The sequence below is a fragment of the Lycium ferocissimum genome, chromosome 3 (genome assembly GCF_029784015.1).
Source record: "Lycium ferocissimum isolate CSIRO_LF1 chromosome 3, AGI_CSIRO_Lferr_CH_V1, whole genome shotgun sequence".
Classification (NCBI taxonomy): Eukaryota; Viridiplantae; Streptophyta; class Magnoliopsida; order Solanales; family Solanaceae; genus Lycium; species Lycium ferocissimum.
The window spans coordinates 69,016,532-69,039,882 of NC_081344.1; the positions used below are offsets into that span (position 1 = coordinate 69,016,532).

At 33.9% G+C, this 23,351-nt stretch overlaps 2 protein-coding genes and 1 long non-coding RNA gene across 4 annotated transcripts; 1 reads left to right on the forward strand and 2 right to left on the reverse strand.

Annotated features, from left to right (window-relative positions):
* Positions 1–365: 365 nt before the first annotated feature.
* On the reverse strand, positions 366–11,268 carry LOC132050557 (protein PHOSPHATE STARVATION RESPONSE 1-like). Of its 2 annotated transcripts, none has more exons than XM_059441856.1 (8): positions 11,096–11,268; positions 6,135–6,791; positions 5,267–5,474; positions 5,111–5,187; positions 4,971–5,010; positions 3,458–3,515; positions 1,595–1,664; positions 366–924 (listed from the first exon to the last, which is right to left on the reverse strand). In XM_059441856.1, the coding sequence occupies exons 2-8, from the start codon at positions 6,702–6,704 to the stop codon at positions 604–606; spliced, it is 1,344 nt and encodes a 447-aa protein (XP_059297839.1). In that variant the 5' UTR covers positions 6,705–6,791; positions 11,096–11,268; the 3' UTR covers positions 366–603. The 2 variants fall into 2 exon arrangements, with proteins under 2 accessions (XP_059297839.1, XP_059297838.1); XM_059441855.1 differs by having other exon boundaries at positions 11,091–11,268.
* Positions 8,939–9,401, forward strand: LOC132050558 (uncharacterized). Its single transcript, XR_009413446.1, has 2 exons — positions 8,939–9,102; positions 9,171–9,401. It is a non-coding gene; the product is annotated as an uncharacterized LOC132050558 (long non-coding RNA).
* A 6,843-nt stretch (positions 11,269–18,111) lies between the features above and the next one.
* On the reverse strand, positions 18,112–21,681 carry LOC132050559 (large ribosomal subunit protein uL14). Its single transcript, XM_059441858.1, has 4 exons — positions 21,538–21,681; positions 19,633–19,917; positions 18,812–18,853; positions 18,112–18,370 (listed from the first exon to the last, which is right to left on the reverse strand). The coding sequence occupies exons 1-4, from the start codon at positions 21,548–21,550 to the stop codon at positions 18,288–18,290; spliced, it is 423 nt and encodes a 140-aa protein (XP_059297841.1). The 5' UTR covers positions 21,551–21,681; the 3' UTR covers positions 18,112–18,287.
* Between the last annotated feature and the right edge of the window lie 1,670 nt (positions 21,682–23,351).

Below are 23,351 nucleotides of genomic sequence, written 5' to 3' on the forward strand. Positions count from 1 at the left end.
TTACAAGTATTACAGTCAAGTTTTACTTGCAATATTTATCAGAAAGAGTAGAATGGGGAAATTTGAGGAGGAGAGAGATTAGGTGTGTTTAGTATGAAGGAAAATCTTTTCCAGATATTTTTTGTTTGCTTATCCTTTTCTCCAAGAGTTCATTTCAAATAGTTTCTAAAGATTATTGGAAAATAAAATAAAGTTTCTTTTGGAAAACATGTTTTCAGAAAATTTCACGAGTATAGCTGTACAGGTATCAAATAACTCTACCACCAAAGCTTAAACAGATGGAAAAAATATCATCTCACGAGTAATATTGCTTGCCTCTGCTGATATACGGGTGCATAATCTTTACTAGCTCAAACAATTAGACATCAGGAGTGCTACAAATGCAGCTTCAAAATCCTCATTTCTTTCAAGAGTTGCTCTAAAATTTTCATATATTAACAACTTTATCATGTATGTTGAAATAAAGGACAATCCATTGCCCATCTGAATAATCTATGGAAGGGATACCAAAAATGTTAAAAGCTGGTCTACTCAAAGGATTTGTTGTTCCCAGCATCAAATAGAACTTAATATCCTACCAAAAGGTTTGTGAACTGTAAAAGATTATTCATATACTTTAGCACGCTTTAACGGTGGCGCGCTTGATGAGCTAGTAATATTTGTCTCAGGATTTCCAAGATCTTCTCTTTCCTGCTCTTTCTGCTTCTCCCCCACCTTTTGAGTCGTAAGATTTCCTGCTTCATGATTATCGACCACTGACACTACAGGATCATTTTTGTTTGAGGAACTTTGAACTGCATCCTCTGCCACGGATGATGAGCCCTTTGCCAAGTCAATACCGGGCATCGACTTGCATTGCTTCTCAAACATCATTTGGAGGGTTCTCCCTTGTTCTTCTATACGCAGCTGCAGATTTCTTTGAATCTGTAAAAGGTCGTGATCACATAAGTACGCATTAGATACAATACCATGCAAGTTTCTTTAGATTGGACAAGCTGCCAATTCGTTTATCTGTTAACATTAGAGAGCTGCATAATGTTCTTATCCATGATAGAGTGGATTACAAGCCCTGACGTCAAATTTAGTAATTTAACCCAAGAAAATTTATAACCTATTAAAAAAAGGGGCCTGGACCACCAAACCCAACTAAATTTCTTAATGGGTAGGGAGCTGGGCCGAACACCCTATTTTCCCCAACCCGCCCCCCTAAAAGTGAGCCGGCCCGACCCGTTGACAGGCTTGAGCTAAACAATGAGGAGCTCAAGTATCGATGATAACTCAACGATAATCAAAGAGAGGAAACCCCGATCAAATGCTTAATTTATACAGGACTTATATAGAGATTCCAAAACATCACCTTTTAACTTCAGATTTATTTACAATGACTTGAAGATCAGAAAGGGCAGAAAAAAGCCATGCGATGCAATCAAAGGCAGCAGCCAGAAGCAATCTCTAACAAATTAATGCATGACAAGGAAGTCTTATTATATGCTCGTATTAAAAACATGGTCCCTTGCATGTGATGCAAGCAGTAATAACCAGTCAAACTGAAGCTAGAATCACAACATCCTGTTGCTAAGACAAGAATTTATACCTCAAGCTGCTCATGCAGCTGTTTCTGAACTTCCATCTGTAACCGCAATGCTTCAGTGATCTCAATACCCCTGCATTGAAACCCAGACACCTCAAAAAACAAAGACAGCACGAGATGACGACAGTATAGATTACAATTAGTTATGAAGGAAAATTTAATAGTGCCTTTAATAGAGCCCTCCAAACCATTCTATCAAAAGTACCTGTTCTACATAACATGTGCACACAGATTTATTCCAGCTGTCTTACCTCCGTGTATCAGAAGCCTCAACTTAACTTATTTTTCTTTTTCTCATCTTCCAATTTGGTTAGAACTTGAATTACCCCCCCCCCCCCCCCCCCCCAACAACCCCCCCCCCCCCTTTCCAAACGAAAAAAGAAGAATCTCAATAAAACCCCTATTTTAACAAATAGATCCTTCAACCAGGGTTGTGGCGAACCTGGTACTTTTGAGTTGACATGGAACATAAACTTATGTGTAAAAATTTGATAAAATTATACTAACAAATAGTAGATATAACTTTAAGAATACAATGCGTTAATGCTAAGAACCTTGAAGGTTGAACCCATAAAGTTCAAATCCTGGACTGCCTCTGCCTTCAACGAAGTTTCATCCTATTATCATTTTCATTGTGGGTTTACCTCGAGATTGTGGTGGGATATGTTTACGTGGTTCAACATTTCTTGGGCAATGCCAAGAACTGTGAAAGAGTTGATGGTCAGTTCGAAGAGCGAGAGGAGGAGGATAAGACGAAGGGCTTGGAATGTGGTTCCGCTTGCTGTGATGTGGGTAGTTTGGAGTGAGAGTAACAAGAGAGCTTTTGAATGAATAGTCAAGTTTTTCTCAGTTGAGGAGTAGTCTCCGCTCCCTTATTTTCTTTTGGTGTAATTAGAAAGTTGTATAGAGGACTGGGTGGAGTTTATAAAGAATCATATTTTATATATTCTTTATCCTTTGGTATATCCCTTGTATACGGCCGTTTTCTTTTTGGCCATGATTATAACTGAAAATACTTTTACTTGATAAAAATAAACAAATCATTTTTTTAAAATCATTTTCATCCTTTTCTTTTAGGAATCCCTTACACATGTATGGACTAAATGAAATCCATTTCAAACAATAAGTTCACGCAACACCAATCTAAGGTAATAAAATTAGTGAAGTCAATATATCTCGATATCTAATTTATGTTTTCAGTCTACAGGCATATGGAAGGAATACCTATACTGTCAACAAAATCCATTATGAAGTAATATCGAATAAACAAATCATGCCCCAATATGTGCCGTTCAAATTAGTTAATCTACTCATTTAGTTAATGCACAAGTGAATATCAAATGTTACTCCCTCCATCGCAATTTATACGACACTCTTTCCTTTTTAGTCAGTTCCAAAAAGAATGACATCTTTCATATTTAGTACTCCCTCTGTATCAATTAATGTGGCACACTTTCCTTTTTAGTCTGTCCCTGAAAGAATGTCACCTTTCTAAATTTAGAAACAATTTAATTTTATGAGATGATTTACAGCCACACAAATATCTAAGAAGTTGTGGACCACAAATTTCATAAGTCTTCCTTTTTCTCAAACTCCGTGCCTAGTCAAATGGTGCCACATTTATTGGGACGGTGGGAGTAACAATTTAACTTCAAATTTCCATTTTACCTTTAATGAAATGATTTATAGCCACACAAAAAAAATGTGGCTTATTTTAGACCACAAGTTTCAACAGTCTTATTTTTTCTGTTAAACTCCGTGCCCAGTCAAACACCTTCACATAAATTGCGACGGAGGGAGTATATAAATTCGAAATAATGCATATAATTAAGCAAGAAACCAGAAGCAAGGGGCCCAGCTACTTACGTTTTTAAGTCCAGAGCTGACAAATCACCAATGGATGAATCTTTCTTCTCAGAGGATCCTGTAATTAGAAGGGAAAAGAACAGGAGGACCCCAGCAAGAAGAATATCATCAGAAGACAATAATAGGCCAGGAGCAGCTACATTTGAATAAAAGGAACGATAAAATCCTGACAAATATAGGATTCCACAATAGCATTCTCCAAGCATCAAACGTCTCTTATCAGTTATCACCATGCCAAAATAGAAAATGTATATTTTACGGACAAATCAATTTGGCTATAAAAAGAAGAAACATAGAAAATTGTGACATTTGGCAGTGGTGTATGAAGTCTGCTTGTTCCAGTTAAATAGTGCAAAATTTTAACCAGTCTTTAATGATCCTGGATTGTGCATGAAGGTTGAGAATTCCAGTTAAAGTCCCAAAATTTTACCAATTTGCGATGTTATACCTTTCACGCAAGTATTATTTCATGTCCGTGACATGTCTCCAAAAAGTAATTTCTTTGAGGTATGTTGACATTGCCACGTCACATTAATATTATATATTTCTTAATGCACAGATTGATCCACAGACTAGAGGACCTGACTTAAGTAGAGCAGTAATACACAGCTTAGCACCTAATCAAGAATTCAGATAGGCATATACTTAAGCACCAAAAGACGACAAAACATCTTAAAAATCATCACTTGCAGGCCTGTGCACATGCAAGTATACTATAATAATTAAGAAAACAGAAATGAGGGAACATTAGCTTAATTATAAATTAACCCTATGTTGCTCGGACTCTTCAAAAGGGATGTCTAGTGCGTGTTGATTCTCCAAAAATAGTGCATTTTTGAAGGATACGACACGGGTGCAGCAACATTTTTGGAGAGTCCGGGCAACTTTAACTTATATTATAGATTCAACAAAATAGGATTGCAATCAACATATTTGCATATCCTAATAGCAACAAAGATGAAAGTCTCCACATCATCAGCTTTTGCCTTTTATTTCATTTTTGGGGCTCCGCATCCTCTTTTTTGAGAAGGAAATTTTCTAAAAGGAAAAAAATATATAGGGCATTTGTACCATAGCTTGTATTCAGTACGATTTAACAACAAAAAGAAGCTCCTATATTTACCCAAAAGACAATAACCGTACAGCTGATAAACTGTTGACCTTTACTATTTAAAATATTATCTTCATCACCTGCTACTATTCAAAAACTAAGACTGAAGAGTGTCTGTGTATTTAACATATACATTCTATTAATCTCTCGTGATTCAATGATGATATATGAAATAGCACGAAAAAAAAGAACCAATAACTCCACATAACATAAAACACACATACACACACAATAGACTATTTTTTTTAATAATGAAAAACTAAAAGAGAAATTAGACATCTACTCAAGTAACATGCACTGGCTCTAAACTAGACTTTTTTTTAAGAAATGAATTCTGAAAAGGGATACAAAATTAAGAAACATTTAAGAAATCACACAAGGGAAACAGAAATTGGCACATACCCTCTGATGCTTCTGGTATATATCTAGCTGTTCGATATTTCTGCATTTTAAGAAATTGTATCACATACAATCAGTTAAACAATACAATATGTCTATCTGTGAAAATATCTAACTTTGAGAATACAAAGAGAAGAACAAACCTGCAAGTGACTTTTTACATGATAGATTGTCAAACTTTCAACTTTCATTAACTTTAGCACACCCTTGGGAGTAGCTCCTGTATTTCAAAGTAGAATTATTGAATTAGACAACAGTCTAATACTTATTTAAGAAGCAAAGTAAGGAGAGCATATTACTTTCACTTCCACCAAGCTTGTTGACTGCTTCCACAAAGGCTTCATGAAGCTCTGGTGTCCAACGCATCCGTTGCTTCGATGAAGAACCACTTGCAGTGGATGATGCAGGAACAGCAGATGTTTCTAGAGATGCAGTAGGAATCTGCTGCAATGGTTGGACTTGGTGTACAGGGAAATTTGAAGGTTGGTTTTTTTCCTGATATTGCATCTTTAATCACACAACAAAGAATGTTAGAGCTGTCTCCTTTTTGATCATTGAAAGGAGAGTAAGAAAACAAAGGGCGTGTTTGGTATGGAGGAAAGCATTTTCCCGAAAATGTTTCCAATTTTCCCACGTTTGGTTGCTCAGATTTTTTGGAAGATGAGTTCTTTAAAGATAAGGAAAATGACTTCCCTAGTGAAGTAGGGAAAACAAGTTCCAAAGTGGCATTCCACATTGATTCTCCTCCCACCTCCAAGATATTCCAGCCCTACCCCTAGCCGCCACAATCCATCCCCACCACCCCTACCCCAGTGGCGGAGCCACAACCCAGTTCGCCGAAAAAATGTACCATGTAGACATGTTAATTATTAAATATATATTACATATTGAACACCCTTAACATATATATTACTTCTTTAAAAATCGAACACCTTTGACAAAATTTCTGCACCACTGCCCTTACCCCAGCCCCATCATCCATACTTTTTGCCTAGATTATATACAAATGCTTTTACGACAATGTTTTTTGCTTACTTACCAAACACCAGAAAATCAGTAAGAAACCTACTTATTTTCCAGGAAAACATTTTCCTTCATACCAAACACACCCAAAAAAGTAAATTAAGATGAATAAAAACCCAGCAGTTGGTATAGAACGAAACTGACCTTTGGCTCTGCATCAGCAATGCTAGTATCAACCATGATCTCATTCCAATTAGAAGTCAGAGCATCGTCATCATTCATTACAAGGTTAGCCCATTCCGGCCAATCACTTTGTTTACTAAGATCCTCATGTGGGATGTGACAATTATCTGTATTTCTACAATCTAGCTGAGTGTTGTGGACAGGGGTATCTATCGAGTAATCAAGGTAATCAGGCAATGGTTCTGTACACCAGGGTTCAATATTTTCATTAACATACTGGCTTGATGCTGCAGATTGAAGAACTCCGTAATTAGCTACGGGGATTGATGCCTCATTATTTGTTGGCTGAGAAATGAAAGGTGCAGGTGCTGAATGCTCTTCATGAGGCAGAACAGATGAAAAGTGAAGATTGGTGGAGAATCCTGATGACGAGGAAAACAAATGACCAACAGCCCCACTGTTTGAAGGCAATGAAGAAACTTCCACGCTTGCTGGATGTACAGGTAATGAAGAATGAGCTCCTGATGCTCTAAAAGTACTGAGTTGGTGTGCGCCCACCCTCTGGACGGATAAAGCAGGACGCGCCTCCATAACCTTTTTTAAGAATATCAAACACTACTAAATTCACCTCAAAAAGAATATTCTAGTATTTTTGTTGCTTACGACAAGGGCTGATTCCTGCATCAAAAAGAAAGGAAATAAAAAGCTTAGAGAGCTAGTAAGCACAAAACCAAACAGCAGTCTAACAAGTTTTCTCATAAGATTGTAGAAAACCAATGGTGCTTAGAACTAAATTCAATCCTTCAGGAAAAAAGAAAACGTTACTATATTAATGATTAGAAAAACTGAATAGATGATACAGTGGAATTGAAATATGAGAACACAGATGGCTAAAACTGAAAAACATTGTACAAGAAAAGATCAGTATTCCCCAACAAGAATCAAATTTGACGATGAAAAGTAGTTCTTCAGTAGGAAATATTAAGCACATGGTTGCATGATAGCTACAGGCTAAAACCAAAAAATAAATTTTATGTTTCAAGCATATGATAGCTAACTTCACCAAACAAGCAAAAAATCAAGCATAATTTATTGCTAAACAATTAGCACCAACATGTAGAATATCTTGTACAGCTGTAATCATTCTGTGAACAAGATACTCTTAATGAAACTTGATGCTGATTTTCATTCTAGGCTTCTTAACCAACAGAGAGGAACTCATTATTGTCATAATTTAAAGGCATAGCACGTCTTTAAAAATAGCTATGAACTGCAGCATCATCGCCAATACAATAATAACAGCAACAACAACATACCCAGTGTAACCCCACAAGTGGGGTCTGGGGAGGGTAGGATGTACGCAGACCTTACCTCACCAATACAATGATCTGCCATATAAATGCCAACAAAAAGGAAGTACTGTGAGTTCTATGTTGACACTCAATCCTTTCATAATATAGGACGGATTTAAACCATGTCGGCGCAAAGCTATTCTTAAGGAGGTTATATCATAAAAAAAAGATGCTATCAACTCGAAGCATGAGTATAGTTTGCAGTTTGGTAGGAAAAAGGAATTAAGCTAGACATTACCAGATCAATAGCCCATGTACTACTGCTGTACTACTGTTGTTACGCCTCAACACTTGCTTTTATATTTGGACGAGTCTTTCTTCAGTTATTTTAAGCTTCAGTTTTGTATTAGCTTTATTTTGTCATTAAGTTAGTTTGTTGCCCATCAAACACTTAATCCAATTCCATTATCTCAGTTGCCCATCAAACTGTCTGGCAGTCACAATTTCACCACCTGGAATGCCAGATTGCCATGTTGCTCCATGGTCACGATGGTCATCTTGATGGCTTTACGCTGTTCCCTCCTGAAACAGTCTCCACCAACAACTGTGACACACCCAACTACGAGTATAAGGATTGATTTCGTCAAGACAAACTAATTTAAAATGCTCTAATGGTCTCTGTTGATGCTACCATTGCATCCACCGCTGCTTCGCAGCAAACTCCAAATCAGCCTGAGATTAATATTACACCTCCGGTGTGAACAAATCACAAACTGGCATCCTCAATCTCCGTCACCATCTCAGTCGGTTCACCAAAGACACCAAATCAATTGTTGAATACCTGCAAGAAATTCGATCTCTCTCTGATGAACTCATAACAACAGGTTCTCCCATCACTAATGAAAAGCTTGTGGCGAAAAAACTGAGTGGCCTCGGCCAAAGTTTCGTGAGATCTCAGCAGCTATACGGGCATGAGACCTTCGAATCATGATCATGAACTATTCCTCAAACATGAGGACCTTAAGAAGACTACCACACAGGTCACAGACAATTGTTGCTCAACAAGGCGCGAACCTCCGCTGGCTCCCGAAACACTCGACGCCCACCCAACAACAACAACGGCAACGGGGGTCCACCAAATAGGCATTCAATAAAAACACCAATCCCTAACGTAACTTCCCCAACCAAAACCCACGAGTCCACTGTCAACTCTACAACCACTTTGGACATATAATAAATGTTTGCTGCTCACAGTCCCATAACCACTTTGAAGCAAATTGCTCAAGCAACACCAAATGACTCCTGAATTCTGGATACAAGCGCCTCTCACTATATTACCTTATTCTAACTCCCTCCACAATGTTCAAGACTTCAAAGGGACCAAGGAAGTGATAATGGGTAATGGTAATGTGATTCCAATTACTCAAATTGGTACAACTCATTTACATGCATAAAATAATGCATTCAAACTCCCTAATATTTTGTGCTCCACAAGCTTATTTCCGTTTCTCAATTTTGCAAAGACAACTTAATCTGTAACCTGATTTTTCCTCTTGATTCTCTTGTGAAGAATCTGACTGTGCGAACAACTCTGTGTGAGGCCCGAAAAAAGCAGGACTCTACGAATGGCCGTCACTGTCTCGGCCAACCATCGACATTGTCATTGCCGTCCCTTCCTTACATATGTGTGTGTGTGTGTGTGTGTGTGTGTGTGTGTGTGTGTGTGTGTGTGTGTGTGTGTGTGTGTGTGTGTGTGTGGCAGTAGATTGGGCCACCCCATTCTCGAGTTCATTTCCATGCTAAATAATTCTTCTTCGACAGACAAATTTATTTATTGTAATTCTGGTGTTCTCGTAAGCTACCGTTGTCTCCCGCTTTTCAATTGAGGCTGAGTATTGTGCAGTTGCTTCTGCCTTGTCTGAAATGAACTGAATCCCAAGTTAGTCGCTGTCTCTTCACATCTAACTTGAAGAGGTCTAATACTGCATGTACAACTGTTGTTACATCAGCACTTGTTGTTGGATTTGGATGAGTCTTTCTTCAGCTCATTTAGGCTTCAATTTTGTATTAGCTATATTTTATCATGCAGTTAGTTTGTTTTCTGTACTGGCTATCTGTTCGTACTGTCTAAGAGTTAACTTAGCAGACTGGCTATCTGTTCGTACTGTCCAAGAGTTAACTTAGCACAATTGGTTTATTTCCTTCGTATATTAAACTCTATTGGAGGCTACTTGTTACCGTTTTTTTTTAAAAAAAAAAAAAAATTGGGAAAAAAAGAAAAAAAACTCTACTGGAGGCTCATCAACCTAGTTCCTTCATAGAACATGTCCATTCAAGACGACATCCTTTCTTCACTGATTTCCTTTTGTTCAGTATGAAGTTGATATCAAAATTAAGGTACCAAGAGAATATCTACAATACCCTAAAGCTCCCGCCTTTACTTCAATGAGTAAATATCTCAAAGGATCACTTAACTACAAGCTAGGTAGGCTCCAGGGGTTCATCCGAACACCTCGGCAAAAAATTACAAAGGTATATACGAGATTTTTTTTTTATGTATATATAGTAAATGTTGAACTCCCTTGGCTTCTTCGTGTATTTACTTCTTCATATTTTTGAACCCCCTAGGTGAAAATCCTGGCTCCGCCACTGCTCAACTATGAGGAATTATACAGCAAAATCATTCAACTTTGTTTTATATCAATAAAATCACTCAACTTAGGGCTTTTCTCTTATAACTCAACCAAATTTGTCATAAAAAAAAAAATCTGACACGGCAAAATAAATTAATTTCACAGGATTTCGAACCTCAAAGTCAAAGATCAAAATTTTCAAATTTCAATTCAACAATTCTACACAATAATCCAACGCTATAAACAAAAATCATCACAGTATGCAATTGAATTAGATAATCAAAAAACTCAATTTAGTCCGTTCAATGAGTAAATATCTCAAAGAGTCACTCAACTATGAGGAATTATACAGCAAAGTCATTCAACTTTGTTTTGTATCAATAAAATCACTCAACTTAGGGCTTTTCTCTTATAACTCAACCAAATTTGTCATCAAAAAAAAAAAAAAAATCTGACACGGCAAAATAAATTAATTTCACAGGATTTCGAACATCAAAGTCAAAGATCAAAATTTTCAAATTTCAATTTAGTCCGTTCAAATTAAATAACAGTAATAACTCAAAAAATATATTAAAAAAATATACAGTTATGCATGGAAACATTTTAATTCATAGTCCGTTCAAATTAAATGATATAACAACTAAAAATATATATATAAAAAAAAATATACAAATTCAACAATCAAACATTTTGAATATAATAAATTCATAAAATTCAGATTACGCTGAAATAATCAACAATCAAAAAAAAAAAACTACATGAATATAAACAATTAAATTTCTAAAAAACTGACGAAAAAAGCGATGCAAAATTTAATTAAATCAAAAAAAAAAAAAAAATACGAATTACAGTATATGTATGTAAACATTATAATTCATTGCTCAAATCAAATAAAATGAACGTAATATAAGAACTATTTTTTAAACTTTGTTTACGCAAATTAAACAATCAAATTTCGATAAAAAATGACGAAAAAAGCGTTTAAAAAATTTAATTAATACCTAAAAAAAAAAAAAATCAAACACGTATACGAATTATAGTCGAAATCGGACTTCACCGAAATTCTCGATTTCCGTGTCGTCGCCGGCAAATCGTCGGAGAGGAAAATGAACGGTCACGATTGAAACTATTTTTTTAGTGGCTTTGTTTTATTTGGTTTTTTGTTTTTTGTTTTTTTGGATGCTACTAATAATTTTGTAGTACAGAATAAAGTACTACATCTGATTGTATGAATCTGTAAGTAAATTACGCATTTAATAGGAGTCTTATTCAATAAAAACCTAGATAACATTTAATTTGATTGGATAGTTTTTTAAAAGTCTATTTTTAGGTCTAATAAATTAAATAAACTAAATCTGTGTTTTATGTTAGTATGTTACCAAAACAAATATAAAAAAAATTAACAAAAGTCCGAATTAGAAAATCGATTATATTTGGTTTGATTTTGTATGTTTTACTTATTAAATCATCATCATAAAGCTAAAATGAACAAACTATCCATTAACACCATAAATCCTAATAATATATATTAATCACTTTGACAAATTTAATTTATTTTAAAATATCTGTCGCTTTAAAAAAACTATTTTTTAATATTTTCTTAAAATATATTTATATTGCTTCGATTAGTATATTGTTAGTTAAAGGTGTGTTTGGTATGGAAGAAAACATTTTCTTCAAAATGTTCTTGAATTTTTTTATGTTTGTTTGGTATGTTTATGTAGGAAAATAAGTTTCTTAAAAATGAAAAACATGACTTTCCTAGTGGAAGTAGGGAAAACAAATCCCATAGAAGGTTAGTAAGTATTATGGCGTTGTTTCGTTTGTCCTTCCATACTAGTAGTCATAGTATTTCTCTTGTAGTCTCTTGTCCTTTGTCAGTTATTACCTGATGTTTCTGATACTCCAATTATTGTATTATTTTGTTGTAGTTGCTTTTTTTTTTTTTGAATGCTTTGTCTTGTTTTCTATACTTCTTTGCCATGATTGCTTCACTTCCGTTATTTCTTTTTCCGACCTACTTTGATACGTTTTTCCTTGAGCCGAGGGTCTATCTGGAACAATCTCTTTACCCTAAACACACACAAAAAAAAAATCACTTATTTTTCAAGAAAACATTTTTCATAGAAAATATTTTCCTTCATACCAAACACACCTTAAGTGAAATATTTAAATCATAAAATTATAGTCTGTGTTTAAAGTTACTGCATGCAAAAAGCCTTTTTGCAAAAGTGTGGAAAATTATATCGAACACATAGTGTAAATAAAAATAGCATTCTCTTAGATAAAATTATTTAATTTATTGAGCAATAAATTATTCGGTGAGTATTGGGGGAAAATGTGAAGAAAGAAAAGAAAAAGAAAAAAAAGAAAAAAAAAACAAAGTGGCAATATGCCATTGGACTGTGAAGGATCCTACTTTATAAAAGGCAATGCAATTTGATTGATAGTGAATGAACAGCTTTATGGGTGCACGTGTGGTTAAAAACTAAATAAAGATCATCATGGATTTCAATTATTTTAAATGTAGTGAATGATCTGCTGTTTGTGAACTTCAATAATTTAATTATTACAAAATCTTTAAGATATACTCCTTTACATCGCTATTATTAGTTATTTTGCCAAAGATTTATTTCAAAATATTTACGTTTAAGAAAACAAGAAGTTACCAATCAATTTTTTCCATAAATTTTACGGAACTGCTCATATTAACAGAGTGTTAATTAGGTGAGACGTTTAAAAAAGAGATAAATTATAATTTAGATAAATGCTATTGTGCCCTTTTTTTATTTGCCATTTTTAACCGGAGGGAGTGCTTATTTACTCGTATCGGGTTTTAATATTAAATTAGTTGATCTTATTATGGTTTAATAATTTAGTAAAGTGAAATATTCATTAAATTAATAAAGATTAAGTGGTAAAAATATATGTATAAATACATATCGTATATTTATTAATTTGGGATATGTCCGTTTTAACCTAGTAGATAAAAAAGTTCAAGAAATAATGGCCTTTCCATATGCATTTTTGCAAAGGCCATTTTCCTATGCATTTTTGCATGGAATAATTAGATTCGAATATTTAAATGGACAGCGACCAGTCTTTACTAAAGCAAAAGATCGTATCCAAATTGGAAGCGCAGTAAATCTGTGGGGCATTATTATGGTGCGGTGGAATAATTAAAATTTCTTGGCGTTTACTTATAGATTTTAGTTTCGCGATTGAAAAGACGGTTTACCTCCTTAGTGAGTCTATTCAGTGTAAATTTGAATTAGTTAAGCTCATAAATTTCAAATCAGAAGATTTGCGAAGCGAGGCTACGATGGTTCGGGCATTTGAAGAGGAAATGCATGGATGCCCCAGTGCGGAAGTGTGAGAGATTGGCTTTGGATGGTTTAAGGAGAGGTAGAGGTAGGTCGAATAAGTATTAGGAGAGGTAATTAGATGGGACATGCCACAACTTCAACTTACCAAGGACATGAGGAGGCTTGAGGATACGGATTATGATAGAAGGCTAGTCGGAAGTTAAGCAATGTCTCGTATCCTTTAATACTAGTAGTCATAGTATTATTCTTGTAGTTTCTTATTCTTCGATTTTTGTTACTATCTATTGCGTCTTGCACCTCGATTGTAGCAGTATTTTGTTATAGTTACCGTTTCTCTTTTCAGAATGTTTTGTACTGTTACTTTTTTTTTTTTTTTTGCCTTGGCTTCTTCACTCCCGTGATTTCTTTTCTATACTGCTTTGATATGCCTTTTCTTGAGTCGAAGGTCTACCGAAAACAACGTATCTACGTCTCTCAAGGTAGAAATAAGACCTATGTATACATCACCTTTCCCAAACCTCATTTGTGGAATTACACTGAGTATGTTATTGTTGTTTGAGCTAATAAATTTTAGACCGGATGATTAAACAAAAAATTCTGAACTAAGGGTCGAAGGCACTTTTAGCGGACGATGTCATCAACCTCACTTTGTCGACAAAACGTACTTTCTACGGTCCATTTTACTTGTCATTTTTTTTTAAGCTTATCCCTTAAGAAACAATAACTAAATGGGTGATCTCAATTTAATACTAATCACTTTTTCACTACATTAATCTCTCTCCACATTTATTAAGTAAGGTAAATGTAGAAATTAATAGTTAATTATATCTTGACTTTCTAAAATGATAGCTATTTTAGACCTTCTATTTTTAGTAAGGGCGACAAATAAAGTGGATCAGAAGGATTATTAAATATCCATCTATATATAAATGATATGAGAAAAGCTTACACTCCCTCTGTTCACTTTTTACTTGTCCACTTTTGTCTTTGCAGGTCCTTTAAGAATTAATAAATGAAATATATATTTTATCATAATATTCATATTAATTAGTGCACAATCTCACTAGACTTGAAAAATGATTTAAAAATAAGTAATTAATGTTAGGAGTAAAACAAGTAAAAAAAAAAAAAAAAAGTTTGTCTTCTCTTGACATGCTAAAGGGGACCAGTAAAAAAAAAAAATTAATATAGTAGATAAATAAAAGTGAACGGAGGGAGTATAAAATATCAATTGACACTACTTAATAAATTTACACTGCTAATTCAGCAGTTGTGTTGAATTCTAGCTTAGGACAGAAAACATTTAATTTATACCTCATAATCACAAGTCTGAATCTCTTATACAAAACATTAGTTATGTTAAACTTCTGCCAAACAGATTAATATTTTTATGTATATATAATAAATGCACCCCTTGACTTCTTCATGTATTTGCTTCTTTATATTTTTGAACCTGTAAAATTTTTAATTCTGCTACTACTTCTTCATCGCGACAAATGAAAAAGTAGGCCACACAGTATAGATTTATATAAATTTTATGAATCTCATACCATTTTTTTCTTTTCTAATTGTATTTTTGTTTCTCTTGCTCTCTCCCAGAGACATGGACTCACGCATCTTCCCAAAATTCATTCTTATTTAATTAAAATAAAATAAAAGTTCTTGATATTAGTCCGATCCTCAAATGCCACCCTTGGCCAACCAAAGCCTCAAGTCCAATCAGTGGCGGAGCCACAATGCTAGTTACAAATTTGACAATTTAGTAACTTTGAGTCAAATTTTATATTAATCTCTATTATAGTCTTATTGAGATGAAGTGATGATTTTTAGTTTATGATTTTTTGGATCACAATTGTTTTGCTTTTTGGGTTCTGAATATATTATCAAGGCGAGTGAAGTATTTTGCTTTAATCCCCAAAATTTTGAGATCCCAAAAAATTTAAATAGTAAATTTTATTTTTGTCTAGACATTATCGAAATTTGTAAAAATAAAAATAGAACAAAAGAAGGGTGACATACTTTTTAACAATAGAAATAATTTAGAACTTTGAATTATATATATATATATATATATATATATAAATCTAGTTAGCAAAGATAGTGCAGATTGCACCATTCGTGCTACACCAGGTAGCATTATAGTTTACAAGTTTCTCAAAAACATTACAACCCGGAATAAATCATTTAGAAGGTAGTTCCTAGAATTTCTGCCCAAAATACTTCATTTGCAAACACTGGAGGAACTATCAAAAACTTCAGGTGATCAAAAACTTCTTCCTTCATTCCTTGTTTTGTTAAGGCATCCGCCACTCTATTCTATTCCCGGTATATGTGCTGCGCCAATGGCTTCCTCAGCTTCATTAGCAATGACCTGCAGTAAAAATAATGGGGTTAAAATTTCGTGCCCATTGTTGAGCATATTGATTACTTCACTTGAGTCAACTTCCACCAGTAGTGGCATAAGATTGTTATCTACTGCCATTTGCAGTCCATGTCGAAGGGCAATAATTTCATTCATGTTATTGGTCATGTTGATGGAACTTTTAAAGAAGCCCATGACCCAGTCTCCATTTGAGTTTCTAATAGTGCCCCAATCCCCCAATACCGTTAGCTGAACCATCAGTATTAAGCTTAAAGTGGCCCCTAGCAGGGGGTTCCCATTTTAAGGTGACTTCATTCCTGGTTAACTTACAGGCATTCTTTCTAGCACAAAAGAGAGATTCAGTCGCTTGACTGATGATTTTGCTCACAGGGATGTTGTCTCTCTTGTTGTTAAAGAGGTTATTAATCCTGCTTAGTCAAATATCCCAAAAACAATAAAGGAGGAGATTTTCCCAAGACAGGGGGCTATTGAACTTTTCATGCGTAAGTTTTTATCCAAGTGTCAGGCCAGTCAGTGTTGGTGAAGAGCATGTCATTATAACAATCAGAATTAGTGCAATGGTGGCTAAGGTTATTAGTAGGGCAATCAAAGAAGATATAGAGAGTACTTTCAGCACCCCATTACAGTAGCGACAAAGAGGGTTGATTTTCAAGACCATGTGATAGAGATAGGCACTTGTGGGCAGTCTTCTATGGCGAAGTAGCCAGAGGAAGTATTTAATCTTGTTTGGGATTTGAAGTTTCTAGATAAAGGAGAAAGATTTTGTAGTTTGGCTTTGGTTCTTTGAGCAGTCTGAATGGATAGAGAGGTAAGCTTGCTTCATAGAGAAATTCCCATCAGAAGTATTTTTTCAAACTAGCTTGTCTTCAGAAGTGGTGGAGAGAGGTATCGAGGTATAGTAATTAGTAAATAAAGTTTTTTACAACAACATCCAAGGTAATGTGTGTGTGTATATAATACATAATTATCATGTGAAGTTAAAAGCTTTATATCTTGTAAAAACACTCAATTTAAATAACAATTATGAAAAGAGAAAGGTAACATCAAATATGGGTTAGACTCGAGCATACTGTTTATACACTACGGAGAAAATATCAAACAAATTGAGAGGGTGATTGTTGTTGGGAATTGACCGTACGTTAAACTGATATAGAATAAACAAATAAATTATACTAAGGTCCTTGAGAGAATTAACACGATCAAGGTTTCCACCCGTGTTCGGTACTTATATTGAGGCCCGATGAGTTTCGAGTTCACATCGGAAAGTCCCATATTGGAATAAAGTGCTTCCTAACAAAGGCAGTTCGATACTCAGGGCTCGAACTCGAGACCTTTGGTGAAGGATGAAGGAGTTCTTACCACTCCACCATAATTCTTGTTTGTTTCAAGTATGGGTTTTACGATTATATAACTACATGATAAGTTTTACGGCAAGTTAAACATACGGCTCGTAGGCCAAAATTAATTATATTCAATCATATAATTACATATATTATACAAATATTATTTTGATGGGCGGATATACAACATAAAAAATTCATAGTTTTAGAGGAGTGATAGATTATGACAGTTAGCCGACAGAGGAAAAAGATGAAAAGAGAGAATTGTTTGAGCAACAAAAAACAAAAACATGCCATTCAACGCATCTTCTTTTTAATCCGCTATCTCTATTTGACTTTTCCATTTTTGGAGGAAATTGGTTTTTCTTTTCTCTCTTGCTATATGGGGACTTCAATTGCAAATTGTCTTTGTTTCCTTTTTATTGGAATAATGAAACATGATCTGAAAAAGATCAAATTCTACTCAAAAAGTTGTGACAACCAAAGTATTAGAGCAGCACAATTTTTTTTTAATGACATGAAAACCACCCGCCACTATTCTTCGAATGCATACAGGATAAACTCAATTCCTTTACAATAGCTCGCAAACCACACAGGAAAAATAAACCGCACTAAACAAGCCCGTGCGACGAGCTCAACCAAAAAGGCAAATCTCCTACTATGGTAAGCAAGGATTTCAAACCTAAAACCTCCATTATGAAAACCTGAGTACAAACCTCATACTCAACCAACTGAGCTAAACTTTCAAGCGCAGTAGAACTTATTTTTTCCTTGAATGACCAAATTTTAATGTGAATGTGTAACTCAGTTTTGTTATAGTAATGCAAATAGTGTTGCAAATCTTTTTAACATAACAAAAAAATAGAAAATGTAACTTTTACTCGGTCAATTCCGCAATTTTAAGTTTATTTTTCAAAGTAAATTCACTTCCAAATACTTCCTGATCTCTTGGCTTCAAAAGCTTCGTACTTTGTTTTGTATAAGCCTGTCAAAGTGTTGGAAGATCATCGTATCTCAACTAAACTTATCGTAATAAAAGCACCAATTAACGAAAATGAAACGGTCGATGTCCTACAAGGACGACAAATTTTGGAGTACAGCAAAACTCTCATAGCCAGATGCAGTAATAAATCTTGCCCAGACAAAATCCGTAGATATCCAAAAATTCAAATGAACTATCGGAAAAACACCAATTTAACACTACACGATAGCGTTAGCAGCACTTGCAATCCTTGGCCACAGATCAGCACACTCTTTTCCAATGGGGCCTGTAATAGCAGATCCTACAAAACAGAATAAGAGTACATGGTAAGAAATAACATTTCACAAACTCAAAAATTGTAGATCCTAATAGATGTTGATCGTCATGACAACTTAAGCCAACTTTTTTCAAGTGTCAGATAAATCATGTAGGCTACTATACTAGCCTGATTCCATTGGAGAACAGGTTCAACATTAGTATGGACTCATCGCTCTACAGTCCTTCCAACTTAAATATGGGATTTAGTCCGCAATCCGCAGTAACCCTTTAGAATCCACACATCACGTGATGTGTCCTAACCACAATTACATTGATTGACAAGTTATGAGGAGACTTATCACAGATGAAAAACAAATTGTAGACTTGAAACACAGATAGAAGTACAGTGTTAAAAGATAAATTCACTGTTCTCTTCTGCCCTATGAAATAACAATATGCTTTGCTCGAGGTTAAAATAACTTACCCTTCATTTCACCCTTGGGATTCACAATTACACCAGCATTATCTGCCAAAAAAAAAAAAATCAAAGCATCATAAGACGGGTTTTCATATAATGTGATTTAGGGATATAAGTAATAGTAGAATGAACTAATATACAACCAGAGAATAATACAGGTAATGTAACAAACAAGAGAACAGGAAGCAAATAATATATATATGAATCCAGTAATTTATAGTAATCACGGATATATACAGCTATCCTCCATCACAAAACAGAACATGTGCTATTTACCCATATAATCAGACCTCTATTTTTAGGTTTCAGAACTTCAGGGAAGAAGATTTACCATTCTGTTCTTTTGCCACAAAGAAGTTACCACTCCCTATAAATGTTTCACAAGTCATTCAAGATAAAAACTAAAGCGCAATAATGATCAAACTTCATGATAAATTCCATATTACAATATCCATGCTATAGTCCAAAATTAACACAATCAATCAATCAACCATGCCTCAATTTCAAACTAGTCAAAGATCGGCTTTATGAGTCTCTATATGCATTCAACTCTATCCATGTTCATTTTATTTCAACATTCAATATTTTTTGTTCCAAGGCAAATGAAGATTTCTCTAACACTAACACTTATATCTACACAAAAACAAAACAAGTCAATAACTAGGTTAAAAGACTTCTGAGAAGTACAGGACGTCTGGACCTAATGAAACACGAACACGTAAACCATGGTGATTTTCTAAAAGTATAGGTTAAACAAAAGCAAATGCCCGTTATGTGGAAAGCGAAGCAACTTCATAACAAAAACAATTAAGGACATCTAAATATACCTTCGAAGTACATGAAAACACCATCCTTTCGGCGCCAAGGCTTGCGCTGACGAACAACAACAGCAGGCATAACCTTCTTCCTCAGTTCAGGCTTACCTTTCTTGACAGTGGCCATGACCATGTCACCCACACAAGCTGAAGGCAACCTGTTAAGCCTTCCCTTAATACCCTTCACTGAAATGATGTAGAGGTTCTTTGCACCAGTGTTATCGGCGCAGTTAATAGTTGCTGCCACTGGCAAACCCAATGACATCCTGAACTTGTTCCCAGCGGAACCTCCGCGTCCTAAAATTAAATTTAAATAATAAATAAATCAATCAATCAACTTTAACTCGCAAACTCATCCGGGTTCAACCACATGAAATATTTTCACATCTTACACTCTATTAGGCTCATTGCAAATTTGAACAAGGTCTATTTTGTCATTGTAATAACGATAAATATTTTGTTTTCTGAGATATAGTAGGTGTTATATGGCTTAAAAGTTCTCTAAATCTCACATTTAAGTTACATTTTTTAATATTGAAAAAAAAACATAGAGATCAAACAATAAAAATACAGACGGAATTTCTAAATAATGTGAAGCGTTTAAACAAGTTCTACTCTATTTGCCATCTCATTTCATTCTAATAACGCTACAACAACATACCCAGTGTAATACATGTTCCACTCTATTAGGCTCGTTTCAGTATACTACGATTAACTAATCAATCAGCAATTAACTAAGTTACAACACAAACTATTCGAGATAGATAGATGAAACATGTTCTACTCTATTAGGCTTCTCATTTCATTCTAATAATGATATATAATGTGTTCTGTAAGGTAAATAGGGAGTTATATGACTTTAAAAGTTCTTTCAGTCTCACACATAAAGTTACATTTTCATAAACGGATGAATTACATGAGATGAAACAATAAAAATACATGCATGAAACAGTGTTGTCAAAGGTAAGCCCCGAGGAGGCTCAAAACATGTTGAGCGCTTCGCCTTGCTTTATTTGCGCTTTAAAAAGGCTCTAAGACATACTTTTCCTTGACAATGAGCCTCTCACAGGTGACACTAGATAATTGATATTTCACTCTATCATAATGTTTTTTCAATTTTTTTCTCCATATATTTGGATGCTTATTATTAGTAGTCTTGGACTAAACATATATATATATATTGATTTTTTCACCATTGCGCTTTTTTCAAAAATACAAAACCCCAGCTGACCTTAGAGCTTTTTTGCGCTCTTCGCTTTTAATAACACTGGCATGAAACATTTGAACAAGTTCTAACTGCATTAGGCTTCTCATTTCACTCTAATAATGATAAGTATTTGCTTTCTACCGTAAATGAAGAGTTACATGACTTAAAACTTCTCTAAACCTCACATTTGAGATACATTTAAGGCATAATACATAAACAGACCCTTAAACTTGGTCTCAGCTGGCAAGTATGCCCTCCAACTTTGGGTGTGCACAAGTAGGCACCTCAACTTGCCTAGATTTGAACACGTTAACACAAATGCTGACGTGGCAGATAAATTTCAGAGGGCCACGTCATTTCCACGTAAGCATTTGTGTTTACTTTGATTAGGCTTCTCATTCATTGTAATAACAATAATAAATAATTAATTTTCTAAGGTTAATTATCAGTTTTACCGCTTAAAAGTTCGCTAAATCTCAAACTTACACTACATTTTCAAAAACTGAAAAATACAGATGGATTAACTAATCAATCAACAAAGTCACAATACACAAAACATTAGAACAAGTTCTACTCGATTAGGCTAACTCATTTCACTGTAATTACAATAAATAATCTGTTACGTTTAATTACGAGTTGTATGGCTTAAAATTTTCCTAAATCTAACACTTAAGTTACATTTAATCGGAAAAAAAATATAAGAGTTGTACCTCGCTTCGACATTGTTGGACGGCGTTGTTATTCTAGATTAATGATAAAAGTGGAGGCGGTTAGGGTTTTATATGCTAGGGTTTTGTTACAGTAGTGGGCTTTTGGCCCATTGCAGCAGTTCACTGGCCCAATATAATCGATATATATATCACAGAGTTATGTGGTACCCTCTTAAGTTTTAAGGGATCCGTTTAATTTTTGTATTATGCCTACATTTAATTGCAAAAAAATATGAGATCAGACAATAAGAATACAGATGAAATTTCTAAATAATACGAAACATTTGAAAAGGTAATTCTTTGATGCTATTAAGTTTAGATTTGTTAATATTTGAAAAATAACAACAAATTCATTCTAACAACGGTATATAATTTGTCTTATAAGGTAAATAAGGAGCTATATCATATATAACTTAAAAGTTCTCTAAATCTCACACTATAAAAAGTTACATTACAAAAGAACAAAGTCAAAAACGGAAAATAAAAAAAATACACAAGTGTTAAAAATTAGACAAGTATGCTAGACATTAGAAAAGAACATGTGAAACTTTCAAATGAGCAAAAATTTACGCAAGTGTTAAGAACTAGAAAAGTATGCGGAGGAGATTTAAATTTTTGGATTAAAGGCAACTTTCATTTTCATAAGTAAAATAAAAAAAATACACAAGTGTTAAGAATTAGACAAGTATGTGTTTACATGAAAAGAACAAAGTTCAAACTCATTTTTATGAGCAAAACAAAAATTTACGCAAGTGTTAAGAGAAAAATATGACTACTTGCTTTCCAGTATCTTGTTAGAGACCATAAGTAAAATAAAAAAAAATACACAAGTGTTAAGAATGTTTATGTAGGAGGCGAGAAGTTTACATAGAAAAGAACATTTAATTTCATTTTTATGCAAAAAAAAAATTTATAGAAAAATATGATCAGACAATAAGAATACAGATGAAATTTCTAAATAAAAAAAAAAAATACAAGTGTTACGAAACATTTGAAAAGGTTCTGCTCTTTCATTTTTTATGAGCTTTACTGTTAAGAACTAGAAAAGTTCATTCTACAAAAGAACAACGGTGTATAATTTGTCTTATAAGCTAAATAAGGAGTTATATCATATTTAGAACTTAAAAGTTCTCTTTTTAAATTTACAAGTGTTAAGAACAAAAAATTAAATTACATTAGAAAAGAACTCAAAAAAATAAAAAAAAATACACAAGTGTTAAAATTAATACATTAGAAAAGAACAAAGATAAATGAGCAAAACAAAAATTTGTTAAGAACTAGAAAAATATATGCAAGGTTTACAAAAGAACAAAGTTTGATTAGAGGCAACTTTCATTTTCATAAGTAAAAAAAAAAAATACACAAGTGTTAATTAGACAAGTATGCCGGAGGAGGAAATTTAGAAAAGAACAAGGTTAAGGCAAACTTTCATTTTTATGAGCTTAACAAAAATTTACGCAATCTCAAACTTAAGAACTACATTTATCAAAAACTGACAAAAACAGATGGATTAACTAATCAAAAATCGCAAGTGTTTAGAACTAAAAAAGTATTCACAATACAAAAGAACAAAGTATGTTAAAACATAAAAAAATACAAGAAGATTAGACACAAGTTCACTTTACAAAATTACAAAGTATTAGAGGCAAACTTTCATTTTTCATAACCAAAATAAAATATTATTAACAAAACAACACCAATAACACATAATCAAAATTATTAACAAGACAATACCAAAAAATCAAGACACACATAAATTAACTTCATGAAGTTATGTCGTAATAACTTTATGCGTTTAACTAATTATTCAAAAA

Coding starts and splice junctions, on each gene's coding strand:
- LOC132050559 (XM_059441858.1), bottom strand. Junction 18,854..19,632: donor TGTTTTCATGTACTTCGAAG/GTATATTTAGAT, acceptor TTTTTTTGGCAG/ATAATGCTGGTGTAATTGTG. Junction 18,371..18,811: donor TCCCAAGGGTGAAATGAAGG/GTAAGTTATTTT, acceptor TCTGTTTTGTAG/GATCTGCTATTACAGGCCCC.
- LOC132050557 (XM_059441856.1), bottom strand. CDS start 6,704: ATGGAGGCGCGTCCTGCTTTATCCGTCCAGAGGGTGGGCGCACACCAA. Junction 3,516..4,970: donor TATACCAGAAGCATCAGAGG/GTATGTGCCAAT, acceptor TTCTAATTACAG/GATCCTCTGAGAAGAAAGAT. Junction 925..1,594: donor AGCTGCATGAGCAGCTTGAG/GTATAAATTCTT, acceptor GACCTTTTACAG/ATTCAAAGAAATCTGCAGCT.